The following is a 15,559-nucleotide window of genomic DNA, read 5'->3' on the forward strand; positions in this document are numbered from 1 at the left end:
CGGAATGGTTAACATGCCGGGGAGTTGCCTCGGCTGGGAAGTTGTACTTTATGTATAGCACCTGTTGTGCCGTCAGTTGGCAGTCTGCAAAAACCCAACCCCGGCCGCGCAGCGATATTTTATCTCAGTCTCCACCAAGTTATGACTCGAGACCTCGCCAGACAACGGAACTCGTCTCGGTGTTGCGAGTGGCTTCTGAGTACACACTGTATCATGTTGCTGCTCTCTCTCTCGCTGTCTCTGTGTGGGAGCTCTTGCTGTAATGCGTGAAGATCTGCGGGGATTTATTCAGACTGAGTCAAGAATGCAACGTGGACGCGCGCTTTAGCCAAAATGCCTCGTTGCTTTTCCAATGACCATAGATGATATGCATGCATACGGACGTTTTCACAACTAATTCCGGGATTATAATTACGGCACGACGAGCTTTCCCCAACTCAGTCTCCAACTTTTCTGTAAACCAACAGGTGCGCACTTGCAGTACGCAGAAGCTGCAAGGTCTGCGAGATTTGGATGAGGATTTTTCTTGATTTAGGGAGATATTCATTTTACTTTTTCACCTGAAGGACTGATGATTAAGATTATGTGGATTCTACTCTGCCTTTATCCTCTCCAAATGTGTCCAAAACAGCACTGGTGTCCTGTAAACGACGCATGTGTGTGGTGATACAAACCATCACTTCAACAGAGCTCTGTGATCGCCAACCACCACTCATCCAAATGATCCTTCCATTATTATTCCTTCTTGCATCGCTTCTCCAACAATATGGCTCGGAAGCTGAATCAAGTCATGTCAGCAAATTTCACACTCCAAGTGTAAAGGAGCAAAACGGTGAGTCCCCATTGTTGTTTGTAACATTCACGTGTTTGAATTGAACATGAACTGAGATGTTTTTTTCCGCATACATATAACGAAATCCTTATTCTAACTGGGCATGAAGCCATTCTTAAAACATGCACATCTTGCTTGAGTTTGGGCTGCAATGAATGGGAGTGTTTCATTCAGTTCAAACAGCATTAGGATCGGAAGTGAAAAATTACCTTTTACCTTTAAAGTGTACCAGTGTATGTTTAAGGGGGAAAACCCTCTGAAATGCCATGTCCCCCGGGGGAACTTTTCCCTGTGATCATGAAAAAGGCTCCATTCATTCAGCAGTAGCTCCAGGCGATGTAATTTGCTTACCCTCAGAACTGCACTAAGCTGCACTATCAAATTCAGAAATCCAGTTCTGTCAATGTCTAATGTTACCTCCATGTTAGGCTGGTGTTGATGGTGTATCGACCGTGAGCTGCTTTAAGTCAATAATTACCCCTCCAACATTTTCTTGCAATCAATTGACATTTGGAAACCACATTTTGTGATTTCAACTAGAGTGTGTGGGTGTGTGTGTGAGCACAAGCATGTTTAGTGCGAAGAATAGAGCCATCTTTTAAAACTTGAATGAAACTTTTTAGAGTTGTTTGATGCACTGACTTAAGCAGAATATTTTCCATACTGGTCAAATCTTTATAATTGTTTTTAAACTCACTTTAATATGTTATTATACTCTATCAATGGTTACCAATCAAGTACCTATTACCTATATAATACTCATTTCAGATAACACCTTATTGTGTGCTACTATCCTTCAGACACTTGCTTTGTCTTCAACACTCTTGAATTCATAAGGGGAACGCGTTGGCTGTTTGAACTCAAGTTCATTTTCATGAGGTGTTGAGGAATGGATGTTGGCCCGGTTGTGATACAACTCTTTACTGGGAGTACAATCCGTCAGACAAAAAACACAAAGCAAAAGCTGTGCAAAAGGATTTCCTCGAAGCTGTTCTTGTAAAGGTCTTATAAGTCATCTAGAAATAATGACTAAAGCATGTATTAAGTAACCAAGTGCAATAAAGCGTCAAACATTTGTATTGGGCTGAATTATTGACAGAGATGAATATGGCAACAGAACCTCATGGGGTACAATAAGCCTGCAGATGTTGCACTAGTCAAACTCCATGCATTACTCAGCCTGCTGTAGCCAGTGGGTTTGAGTGGCCTTGTGTGAGGACATGCAGCGCTGACTTCACTACAGTAACAGTCAAGGCTGGGAAATCAGAGCCTCCCGTCGGGAACTCCAGGTTTAATCAGCACGGTCGAGAAAGGAAAACAACCGTGAGGAGAGAGGGGAGGGAGAGCGGTGGGGGAAGTGTGGGGTGGAGAAATGTTAAACTGTCAAAGAACTCTTTCAATCAGCGGTCACACATTGGCTGAGGCCGGGCGAAGCTGGCCGGCCGTCTGTAACCTTTGACTGAAGTCTGAGCGCTCACCATGCTGCCGTGCTTGATTGCTGTTGCTCTGTGAGAACATTTGATATCGATCTGAGGGAGGGGAGGGAGCCAGACCGGTCTGGCATGTTTAGTGGTAGTTGCTGGGAGAGTTAGGGTCCCCAGTCGTATTACACTTGACAACTGGCTGCTGATGACTCCATAAGATATCAGAGGGGGCCAGTGCTGAGTGAAGTAACCATCTGTCACAATAAATGATTTGGACAAAAGTCTCAAGAAGTCCAACAGTATGGGCATGAACTCTGGAATGTAAATGTTGTGTGTTGTGGTCATAATGTATGAGAACACTTCCTTCCTCCACCACTAAAGGCTTATATTACAATAACATGCATTGCACGTTTCATTTTCATCTGTTTGCCACATGCGTATAAGGTTGCATGGTTAGTAAGGAAAAGCTTTGCTAAAAAAGGCATCTGCAGTTTGAGTAGACAAATGCTTTTTACGGTTTCAGAAATATAGTGGAGTTGAAAGCAAATGCTTGTCCCCATCCAAGCCAAACACCTCGACAAGTGAACTGTTTTACAGATGATGTTATTCCCATTTGAGGATAAGAACCATTTTATTTCTTATAACTTGTAGAAAGCTAATGCAGGGATACAATGGTGATCCATTTTGTCTTTCCATCTTGCCTGACAACATGTGACACACAACATAAACCACATCATTAGATTACGTCCAAGAGGCATTTGATGAAGACAAATAGCACTACATAAATATTTTTTGTATAAGTAGGTGTGATTTGTTATAGAATTAAAAGTATGTGTATTTAAAAGAGATAGTTCCATCATTTCTGTACTCCAGTCATTTCAAATAAACAGAGGCACATAACAATAAAGCTGCAGCACCTTGTCTTCAGGTTTATTAACTAACGCCATGCTTGTTTCATTTCACTGAGATGGCCTTTGTTCATTCTACAGTGTTTACAATGCCTTATTCCATTAGGCTGGGATTTACTGGCAGAGGCGGCGGTTTTATAACACAGCAGCGCATCCAGCTGAAGACGCACCTCAGCTCTTCTCACAGGTCATCTCAGGATGCGCCTTTTCATATCTCTGCCCTCGGTTACATAATCTGGCTTCCCTTCCTCGCAGAAGACCATGTGTTTACCTCCACTGAGCCCACCCGGAAGCACAGGCCACAGTCTTATTAGAAAAATCCGGCTGCAAATATTAGTAGGAGATGTGGATTACCTGCAGATATTCTCACATATCCTCTCCCTTAAGCGCCACTGGAGGAAGGTATGCAACTTGCTGCACCTGCCAATGATCACAGAGGCTGCTGTTCCGTTGAAGATTAAGAGATTAGGGGGAGGACTGGGGTCATAAGGGTCTCAGGCCCGAGGGGACAATGTGCAGTTTTCCCCTTCTACATACATATTAGGTAGAATATATAGGGGTGCATTCATTAGACTATTACTCTCACAAACAAGCCGTTTATGGGGACTTACAAACAGGAAAAAGGGTGGGTGGCCCTTTAGGTGAACTGTGAAGATCAGCCATTCATTCATTACTGGCTGAGGATAGTTGGAGGCACAACACTTCTTTTCTTAAAGGTTAGCAAGTGCATTAGAAAATATCTGCTTCTTTCATCAAATGCCAAAGGTATAGTACAACACTGCACTGTATCGCAACACTTCAGACTGAATTTCTTTCCCTGAAGTTCACAAGTATTATTATACCGAGAGCCATCTTCCACTAAAAACTGTCAAAAAGTAAATGGCCAAAACATAAAATATCATTGAATTACTCAGGAGACTACCATATGGTTTTCATGGAGGAAATAAAGATTGATATAATTAAACAGAACTATGAAATGGGACGTTTTAAGTGCTTACAATAAGGCAGGTCCTCCCACTACTTTAGTTTGAAACGTGAAGCTATAAAGTGACTTTTCTCACAAGTCAGGTATCATTATGGAGCCTCAACTCCTATACGTTTTTCTCTCCTTCAGCCAGTGTTACCACATCTGTCCTGAATAGAGCAAACAGTGATTTATATACTGTAGGTGCACGTCTCTTCTCTTCTACTTGCAGCTACAAGTGTCGCCAGCTGGCATACACGTTTCCACTATGTTGTTTTAAGTGGTTTCCATAGTGCTTAACTTTATGTTTTAATGTGAAATTACGATACGCCTCTTAAACCAGTGAAACAAAACTAGCCGGTCTCGGAATCTCCATGCGCTCTTTAATACAGGTCAGATGTTTGCGGAGCCTGCCTCTCTGGGAAAGCTACGGTTGTGCTTTGATGGATATGCTTGAATGAATGAATGAATGCCACACTCTGCAGTTTATCATTGCAGCGGGCAGTGCAGTAGCAGCCCGTGTGCTTGGCTGAATTAAAACCATCAGAGGAAATAGACGGGTCCACTTCAATGAATTTAGGGAGAAGCAAAGACGGAAACAATTACACTGAGTCACCAATGTCAGATGAAAACCAAATAAAAAAGATGGTCGTCAGGATTGTTTCCTGTTTTCTGAATGGAGCAAATGTATTTAGTTTACTTTTGTACTTTTGTGGCGTTAAAGACAATCCTTTGCTTAAGTCCCTAAACACACCAGCTCCTACCTGAATCATTGGAAGTAAGAACAACTATAATCGCATTATCTGCATGTATGCTATTTTCCCACAGTTACAGAAACACATTGAACACACTGCCGGGAGGAGATTTAGCCTCAACATCTCACTCCCAAGTGAGCGACCTTGGATAACAATGTCTATGTTTTCCCTGTCAGCACTATTTGAATATTGAGTGCTGTATTTGGCAAGCCAAGCATGCCACCGCCTGCCTGCTGTTTGTCATTTCATCAGCCACGGGAGTTTTCTGGGGCTCCGGGTCACAGGTCTAAGCTCTCCACAGACAACAGGTCTGGACCCTGAATCAGTGTCAGTGGAGTTTGCTTGGGAGTCAATGCCAGTGATAGACTGATGAATACATATGTAGTTACTGTATATCTTGGTCTCTAAGAAGTGACTGGTTCAACATTGCAAAAACAAAAGCAATGGTGTTCGGAACCAGACATATGTTAAGCAGCAGGTAAACGAGAATAAGCTGCTTGGCATTGTTCTTGATTCTGGTTTACGGTGGGCAAAGCAAATAGACAGTATCGTAACCAAAATGGGAAGGATCATAGCTGTGACGAGAAAATGTACAAAGTATGTAACACCAACCACTTTGAAACAAGTCATTCAGTCTCTGGTTTTGTCACATCTTGAGTACTGTCCGGTCATATGGTCAGAAATTACAAATAGCTCAAAACAAGGCTGCCAGACTAGCTCTCCACTGTTCGAAGCGCACTCATACTGGAGTTATGCATAGAAGCCTATCATGGCTTCCGGTTGAGAAACGTCTGCAATCTCGTGTTATCACTTTTCTAAAAAAATGTCCAATTTAGCAAAAGACCACTGTCTTTTTATGATCAAATAGTTTACACAAGAGACAAGCATGACCATAAGACTAGACAAGCTACATCAGGCCATCTACTGGCACCTAAACCCAGGACACATCTTCTGAAATCTTCTGTGTCTTATAGAGCTATAAAGGAATGGGACTCATTGCCAAACTACCTCGCTGAAATAGAGTCCAGAGCCTCTTTCAAGAAGAGATTGAAGGGCCGTCTACTAATGACCATGTTGTACCCTTGTGAGCTGTGAACCCTAATTTAATTTGATCTCATGCTTTGTACTGGTGGGTGTCTAGTGCACTCATCCTTGGCTGAGATTGATATTGAAAGTGGATGAGATTGTTGAAGATGTTAGAAATTGTTGATGATATTGGTGATGTTGATAATGATGTCAGGAATTATGTCTTGAATTGTGTTGTATTATTGTTGTATTGTTTTAAGTGTCGGACCCCAGGAAGAGTAGCTTTTGTCAAGAGCAAAAGCTAATGGGGATCCTTAATAAACATAAACATAAAGTGGATGAGCATGATGGTCAGAATCTGCATTGATAGATGTATTTGTCACGTGGGGGCAGAGCACCAAGCTGTTATCCTAAAAGTGATATATCATTGCCTTCTTGAGATGATACAGTGACATTGTAAGCACACATTGCAGCCTTGTTTACATTTATTTTGCATTTCTGACAAAATGAGCACAATATATTTTTTTCCCTTGTTAACTTTGTATGTAGTTGGAAATACACTTGCCGTTTAAGAAAAATAGAAGTCAACAGTTGGTCTAGACAAGATACGATACCATGAACAAGAAAGAGAGTTTCAAATATGAATTAGCGCAGTAACAAAAACTGTATTTACAAATGCAGAGACGAGATTGTCCAATTTCCTACATTGATCCTGATGCCCGAAGAAACTGTTGGATGGGCTCCAACATCCACCATTGAAATATCACCACACAGGAAGCACCACACAGTATTTAATCTAGTAGACATATAAGAAGTAAAACAATATTAACACATCTTCAGTTCGACAACATTGACACTAGCAACATGTTAGCCTCAAACAGCTAGCATAATGGCTACTTTGGTTGGCAGTAAACTGATCAAATAAAAACATCACAAAGAAACTGTGATTAAACATTACCACACACATTATCCAAGAGGATATTTAAACAGTAGATAACATGTACTGTCAATATTTGCTTGGACGCAGATCCAACAAAATGGTGGATGTTACAATGTCAATAAAGTTGCTGCTGTTGAAGCTAGTCAATGAGGGTTGCTACTGGCAACAAAATGTCCACTTGAAACAACTGTTGTGGAAAGAATAAAATCCTAATTGTTTTGAGTGGCCGGTATCAAAAGTGCATTCGCTTTGCAGCTCCCAGGTGTGTCTGCAACTGTCTGAATAGAAATCTGGGTGTTGGTGAGGAAACACATTCATGTTCCATGTTCAGCAAACATTGCCTTGATAAATAATGTGTTTAAATAATGTCTTTGATGTGGCGCACAGTTTTTCCTCTTTCAATTTCTTATCGGTTCAGCTCTGTAGTGGTCTCATTGTCCTGCCTCCATCGACTGCCCTCCAATAAGAAACACAATATGTGAAATATTGCTAGGTTGCAGGATTGCAGGATGGTCACACCATGAGCTTGGCAATATCATTTCAAACGTTTGGCTTTGTCAATGTTTCATTGCAAATGTATCTCATAAAAAGCCACCATTTCATTGGTAGTTGTAAAGATTGTATATTATTTCTTCCTTTTGCAAAATGAATACAGATTGCACTTCTATCCCATTCTCCCCTTATCTACGTGATGAAATAACTTCAATGGAAAAGCAATTTAGCTTCTTTAGCAGAAGGGCTTGGTCAATGTTATCAGCTGTTTCTGCACAATGACTCAAGTAGCTACAGTCTGACCAGCTGGCACTGAGCAAAGCTGTTCCACATGAAGCAGACTGAATTAACCAAACATGAGCAATTCTTAGTCAAGTGTAGGCCTCTGAGAGCTCCCAGAGCAGATATAGCGTTTTAAATGCGGACTTCTAAACACAGTACTCTAAATAGTCCCAATGCAAACATTGATTCTGCCAGGCAGAGGGACGTGTCTGCCTGCTGCAGTCTAAACATGACGAGTGGCGTATGTCTGCCTCAAGTCAGGGTTACTTGTCAGCGCAAAGACCTGACATCCAATGCACGTTAGCATTGTTTTCTCCCTTAGTTGTTGTTTTACTTTAGGCTGAATGTGGAACTGGCCGAATGTTAGCCGTTGAGGGCTAATAACATATACAGTACAGTACAAAATAAGGTGTGTTCACTTCTAGCTGCTGTAAAGGCCTTGAGCATCATAAAAAATCAGATCAGACTTGCCATTTCAAATAAAATAAAAACAATGTTTTACAGTTGACTCATCCTAACGCAGCCAATGCATCCATCAAACACCTATTCTGGTCATTTTAATAGGCTCATATATTTAATCACTCAACATTAAGGAAGCATTAGATCTTAAATAGCACAATGCTTATTCATTTGCATTTTGCATTGCAAAACGAGCATGTCAAGACAGGCACATGTATGTGTCTTTAAGGTATGTAACATAAAAAGCTATGGCATATGAAAACAGAGGAAAGATTTTTTGATTTACTCTTGGCAATCACTTTCATTCTTGTTAGATTCACCTCTAAAACAGAGGCTTGAATTTAAAATGCATTTGGATCAACTAGAAGCTGTTAGGGTTTGAGCTTTCCTGTCTTGGCAAAAAGTCTTGGCAGCGAGATGAGTTGACCTTGGTGATCGTCTCTGGAGGGCGTGTCTGCATAGCTTGGCAGATGTCAACACCTCCTATCAGAGGTATTTCAAAGTATCCTGTAATGACTCCACTCGACACTTGTCTTTGCTGCATAGCCTTGCAGCTGATTGACAGGGAGCTTGACACAGATCAAGTGCTAAAGAATACAACAGCTGTGTCTGTTCTGATATGATGAGAATACTTTACAATGAGGTGGAGTTCCTAAATCAATCACTAAATAAGTTAATTAAGAAAGACTGCTAGACGCTTTGGTAATGAACCAGTTGCTAATGACTTACACACTGGCCACTTTCCCAATGAATCATTCCCAATAAGTTTTGTATCAGGTGTTAAATGAAGTGTAACAAACACACAACCATTAAGTCCTTATTATTAGTCACTGTTTGTGTGGTTCTGTTTGTGAAAAATAGCTCTGTTGTGTAACTTGCAATACACCAATTATTTACGATGACACCTCCAGTAATAGAACAGCTTAATTATGATATAAATAGATTCCCTTATATGCGTTCAGACATTCATTCACAAACTGCATTGTGACAAAACGTCATGCAAAGAAAACATTATATATTCATAATTATTACTGCAACCATAAAAAAAGACCCAGAGTTGTTTCAGTCTGTCCCCGGAGGACCATTTTGTAAATAAGATAATGTGTTTGTGTTGCATTTCTCCCCGGAAGCACCGAGACAGTGTAGCTACATTGCTTGATAGGAATACACTGCACCGTCTCAAGCGTCATACATGCGACCAATTGAAACAAACCTAACTTTGTCTCCCTTCTTATCATGTGAAGGGAGTCGTGTCGAACTGAGCTACTAGAATTATCCAGAGACATTTCACGGTTATCAAGCACCTAGCTAATTTTAGAAAGCAGCAATGAGATTTACTGATGCTTGAGAAGCCTCACACAGTTTCGAATACACTCGAGACACCTCATTGCAGATATGAGGTGCAGTTTGAGCATGCTTAAAGTGGAATCAAATGAAGATGTTACTGTGGTTACAGCTTTTTACCGACTTCAAAACACTACTGTGCAAATAAAAAGTCTGTGCGGATACTCACAGGATGCATTAGTGTAAATAGCCTAATCAATAAGACGACGAATGCCAAAATATATTTGTAACGCCATCTTGTTTACTGCTCTTGACTACGAGTGCACTGCAGCTCAGGTGTTGTGCTTAATCCCATGTTAACACTGTCAGAATGTACAATGTGACACGGATAGTGACTTGTCAGATGAAATGTTATATATTATCACACGTTGTTGTAAACTATGTAATTACATACTGTTTTGGAATTGCACACCTTATGTGTGATTTGACACTTGTTACATGCCAGGTTGTTATAGAAACCCTGCCAGTAAATATCAATAATAGTAACTTGTAAGCTCACCAGCACACTCATCTTTCCAGTATAATCATTGTTAAACCTTCAACTAATATGTTCCTGATTCTCTACAGCTGGTTTATCGTATTTGTATTTGTACCTCAGTACGTTGTTACTAATATAGAGTGCCCTCTGAGAAGAAAAGTTATTTAGAGAAGACTGATGTCAACAAATCACAACTTATCTTGCTTGGTTGGTTTGATAGAGCTAATTTAAGCATACACGTAAAAACTTTACACATGTTTTCTTCATGTATTACTAATGTACTGTAGTTCCCCTATTGTGCATATTGTGATATTTATATTGGAAAATGATTATTGCGCTCACTTCCTATTACCTTCACTACTTACAATAATAACTCGTAAGTCATGCATGCCCGTGGAAATCAAACCACCACTGTATCTACTCAATACGCCATCCGAGGAGACTGAGAAACGAACCAGAAACTCATAAATAGAGATGTGAAATATCCCAGCTCCAATGCATTTAGAGGGGAAATAAAACACACACCTGTCCCGACATCATCGACATAGCGCTGGATTATGTCACCTAGCACATGGTGAGATGTGATATACGACGCAAAGCCAGTGGCATACAGGGACGGTAACCCAATCACACATACTATTTTGAGAATGTATGGCTTTTCCCAAAGCACAAATAGGTTTTCGGTGCAGACTGGATACGCTCTGCCAAGCCGTGCTTACACTCGGATCCCCATGGGGGGGGTATCCATTTCTATGGCCCAAACTAAATGAAAATGCACACAAGCTATTAGGTCGTTTTGACTGGCAGGAATGATTTGTGCATGTGTGTGTGTCGATGTCTGCGCATTGAACAGGAACTGCAGCAATCTCCATCTGTATAAAATAAGAGTGAAATGACCAGTACTCCCGACGGCTCCTCGGTTAATTGGGCGGGATTGTTTGTGGTACTGAATTTGTTTTTGTCTTGGAGCTACAGCTTTAGCTTCTACTGCTGGTGATGGTGGTGATGACACTGGTACTTGCGTACCATGCTGCGAATGGATCTGGCCCTTCCTACATCCAGGACATGGTTAAACCGTACACCCCAGCACGTGCACTACGCTCTGCATCAACCAAACGACTCGCTGCACCCTCGCTGCGAGGGGGACCCAAGTTCCCATCAGCAAAAACACGTGGGTTTGCTATCCTGGCTCCAAAATGGTGGAATGAGCTCCCCATTGAAATCAGGACCGCAGATAGCTTACACACCTTCCGGCGCAGACTGAAAACTCATCTCTTTCGACTCCACTTCGAGCGATAGAATGACTAACAAAGAACTGCTAACAGAGCACTTATATACTAATAAAGGACTGGCTTAGCCAGTTGAGCAGCACTTGAAACGATTGGCTCTTTGAAACCTGATGTTCTTATATGATTCTGTTTTCCTCAAGGTTGTGTCTTCCTGGTCGAATGTACTTATTGTAAGTCGCTTTGGATAAAAGCGTCAGCTAAATGCAATGTAATGTAATGTAATGTGATCTGGAATTTCACTCGACCGTAACACTTACTCAAACCGATCAGCTGATACAAAGGATAATAGAGAACATTGTACCTCAATACCATTTCATGTTTTTTCCAAATCATTTTAAAAGCCAGGGGTATACATAATATCCTCACAATTTGCAATTCCTTTTCCTTTCAACTCCTAAGTGTTGATTGAGGAAACTGGTGTGGCGAATATGATACAATACGCCTTCTGTAATTTAGTTGCAGCATGAGGAGATGCTGTCCTTGTACCGTAATAACTTGGCAACACTGACTGATTTACTGGAAGAATAAACTTTATCCATTGAACAGCCCAGTGCTGAAACACATAGACGCTTCCAGTAAGTCGGTTAGACATGCCAAGTTACTCCTCGCATGTGTTTTTCTTGTCATTTGGACATCTAGTGGACTATTTAATTAAAATCACAATACCATTTCTACAAGTCCATGCAATGTGCCAGTGCGTACAATCAGTATACGTCTGGACACGATGCCTTGCTAAATGCTTGTCGATATATCCTACCTGATGATGAGGTGAAATCTGATTCACGTTGGTGCTGACGTGTAAAGACCGAACGTCCTCATGCCCAGATGTTGCTTGGCTCAGTATGAGTTGAGGATTACAACATATGACAAATGCAGTCAAGTGATGAAAACACAGGCAAGTTCAAATAGGATCTTGAATCAAACAGACTAGGTTGTGCAATTAAAGGATGACAAATGTAGCTTTGAACTGGGACTTATATGATACACATGGCACTTGGTCGATGGAAGCCAATTACAAAGCATTACATCAGCCAACGTGAATATATAGTACTGGGAATACTGGAAGGAAGGATGCATGTTTGACAAAACTGTTCATAAGAAATATTAATTAATGAAGAATCTTAATCCCAGAGGGGTTTGGCGAGCTAATAGGAATGTCTCCAAGCAGAAATGTTGACTTGTCGTGGCAGGAAAAGCAAAGGGGAAACTCATAGTAATATTGATGGTGACTGTGATAACTAAACAGTTAAATTAAATATTTTACTTTCTCCCCTCCGTACATTTCCAAGACATTTTTCTATCCATTCACTTCCTCTGCATCGTGGGATAACAGCTTGAAAGGACATGTTCTGAATGAGTAATCCTGAAGAGTAGAAGACAGGTTAGCAAACGGTTAGTAGAAAAGGTGTTAAGCCCCCTTTACCCCCCTCCTTCTCCCTTTCCCTCCATATCTTACATCTGTTCAGCTGCCTCTAATTAGGGCTTGTACATCCCGGAACCACGCCAACTAATGAGACTCATTGACAAGGCCGGTCTTTCATGCCAGCTCCGTTTGTCAAAATCTATCTTTCAGTTTGTGCCTTGACAGCCAAGTTTGTTCAACACTTTGTCTGCCTTCACACCTGTTGACAGGACTTAGCTGAGATGAGATGAGAATTAAAGCGGGTCACTGAGTTGGCTTGTATTGCCATACTTTGCAGGATGCTTCTGCTGATGGATTTTCTCAGGCAGATCATTGACATGTTGGCATGTAGGCTGTGGGCATCAAGCATTTCCCCCAACCCTATTGCTGCCAGTATGTTTATTATGGTTTAAAAAAGTCAATTCATCACACTAGTCTTACAAAGTCTTTTTTAATACAGATGTCAACAGAAACTCACATTTGTTAATGTCATGGATACAAAACCATAGTAATGACACCATACTTCACCTTGAATTCACAATAATGTGGTCTTACATCATCGAAACATTGTCATTATACATGTAAACACCTACCATTTACAACCATGAAATGTCCCAATACCCTCAGGTCAGTTATTGCAGAATGTTACAATAGCTGTCCTAATTAGCTATTCATAAAGTGTATTGCAATAATAAGAGAACATTTTCACAGCAGACATTGTGGCTTATGGCAGGAAGAGCCTCATTGATTGAAACCAACTGCCATCATTAATGAAATGGATGTCACCTGTGCTTTCCCCGCGGTGACTTGTCAAAGCCAGGTGATTCCTTAATGTGTACAACATCCATAGCGTTAGACAACTTTGGAGTAACCTACAAGCCGTCTTTCAACACCTTAAGTTATTTTGCCAAGCTATCACGTTACAGACCTCGGAACGAAGAAAGAAAAACATCCTTCAAAACACGTAGATGAAACGGCGCTCTGTTATTGTGGTTGACAGCGCTCGCTAGGACACTTAATGGAATGGAGCCACTGTTGAAGTTGATGCGGTGAACGTGTAGCTGCCTTTTAATCGATATAATAATCCAGTCGATACAGAGCAATATTTACCTGTCATTTATTAGAATTTGTGTTTTTAACTATCTAGCAAATTTCATCCAATGTTAACCTTAACTATTCTCAGCTTTGTCTCCACCAACTTGTGACACAAAAATCTGTGTCTTACACTGCTAAAACTGCATCAAGTTGCTAACGGTGTTTAGTTGAGTTGTGAGGTTTTTTTACTACAAGTGACACCTTAACAATATGCGTAGTGTTTGATCAAATGTTAATATCAAAATATTGATTAGAGCTTCTTTCGGCCAGAATACTCATTACGTGAATGATGGTAAATACTTAGTCTTGGTGGTCCTTTTCCTGATCATTCTCCCGACAATCTGTTCATTAGTATTGCATTTTTGATTTATTGGAAGCTATCTCTGCAGTTCCTCATATACATGCTAACTCCTGGTTGCTTAGCCACAGTTCAGAAATGTTTAGTTCAAGAATTTTAAAGTTTAAGTAGGAAAGTGTTTACTCAGATGTCTACATCTGCATTGTACGAGCACTGCAGAGGAAGGCATGTGTTTCGAACCCTTATCTCCGGAGGTAATTATATGGCTTTATTTCCTGAAGTGCAGCTGCATGAATATTCATTGTTTCCGGCTATAAAATAAGGCTTTAATTGGCTGTTTGTGTTCTTCAATGTTTTGTTTAGGTTTTTATGATAACAATTGCACCAAACAACGGGGTGATGGCTAGAGGCAAATGGAAACAGATGATGGAGAGCCTTTTTTATAAGCAGTCAGAGAGGAGGGCTGGAGGTCTTTTGTCAAGCGGTGGACAGTCAACGGCTTAATGAGCTGTGTAGACTATTAAAAGGCCGCCTGGGATCTAAGTGCTTAGGCATATCAATGTAATTGTCATTTTTCAAAACAATTTCCAAAACAGGCACGTACAAATGAGCCTCACTAAGTGTCATGACATCTCATCAGTCTTCAGTAGATAATATGACTCACGGTGATGTGTGGGTGTGGTCGAAGGTATACGAAAAGGGGTTACTTGCAGTTCAGGTGCTCAAGAGACTTAATTAAAGCCCCCTGTTTGAACAAGAGACTAATGGTTTGATGAGTTTCAATCACATGTTGAGAGCAATTGATTAGATAACATAACAAACATGGGCTTAGGTGTGAGTACATCATAATCACTTATTTGAATAACTGCTTAAGGTTTTTAATTAAGGTGAAGCACAGAAGGTCATTAGGCGCGTTCACACCGCAGTACTTTTCCCACTTTAGTTCCGAAATGTTGCGTTCACACCAAAAAAATACGGAACTAAAATTAGTTCATGAGAAGCTTTGAGATAAAGGTTCTTATTTCTGATTTAATGGGCGGAATGCAAACCACGGCCCGTAAAACTCCAAAAACGTTTTGTGAAGCCGCCATTTTATTATTCTCGCATTAGCATTATTAGCATTAGCATTAGCCCAGCGCAGAAACGCAGAGAGACTAACTTATGGCAACACAAAAGAAAACATGGGAGCGGTGGAGATGAGGAGGTGTCGGCGTTCTGGCCATCCTGTTGGACTCTCAGCAGCTTCTACTGAAGCCCCAACTCCGGGGACTTCCGGCCGGGGACTTTGGGTGGCAGTATACGCCGTGAAGTGGTTTGCGGCCTGCCAGTAAACCCAAAGCAGAAGAAGAAGAAGTGACGTCAGCGGCTTCATTTGCCTAATCCTCCCCCAGGGACTTATTCTGGTGTGAACGCGATCTGAACTCATGAGAACTAAAGAGTTCTCATGAACTAAGTTCTGATGAACCTTTGTGGGAAAAGTACTGCGGTGTGAAAGCGCCTATTGAATCCACATGTAATCTGATTACTCTCTGATTGGTCTTTTATTTGGAGGAAATACCCATTAATTGCAG

General features: G+C 41.0%; 1 protein-coding gene across 2 annotated transcripts in view; it reads left to right on the forward strand.

The window, feature by feature from the left end:
• pdgfc (platelet derived growth factor c) overlaps positions 1-15,559 on the forward strand; it is a 47,429-nt gene continuing 31,870 nt past the window's right edge. For both annotated transcript variants that reach the window (XM_034092193.1, XM_034092194.1), the window contains exon 1: positions 1-832. In XM_034092193.1, the coding sequence (XP_033948084.1) occupies positions 655-832 (178 nt within the window). In that variant the 5' untranslated portion in view covers positions 1-654. The remainder of the gene's footprint in view (positions 833-15,559) is intronic.

The sequence above is a fragment of the Pseudochaenichthys georgianus genome, chromosome 10 (genome assembly GCF_902827115.2).
Source record: "Pseudochaenichthys georgianus chromosome 10, fPseGeo1.2, whole genome shotgun sequence".
Lineage (NCBI taxonomy): Eukaryota > Metazoa > Chordata > Actinopteri > Perciformes > Channichthyidae > Pseudochaenichthys > Pseudochaenichthys georgianus.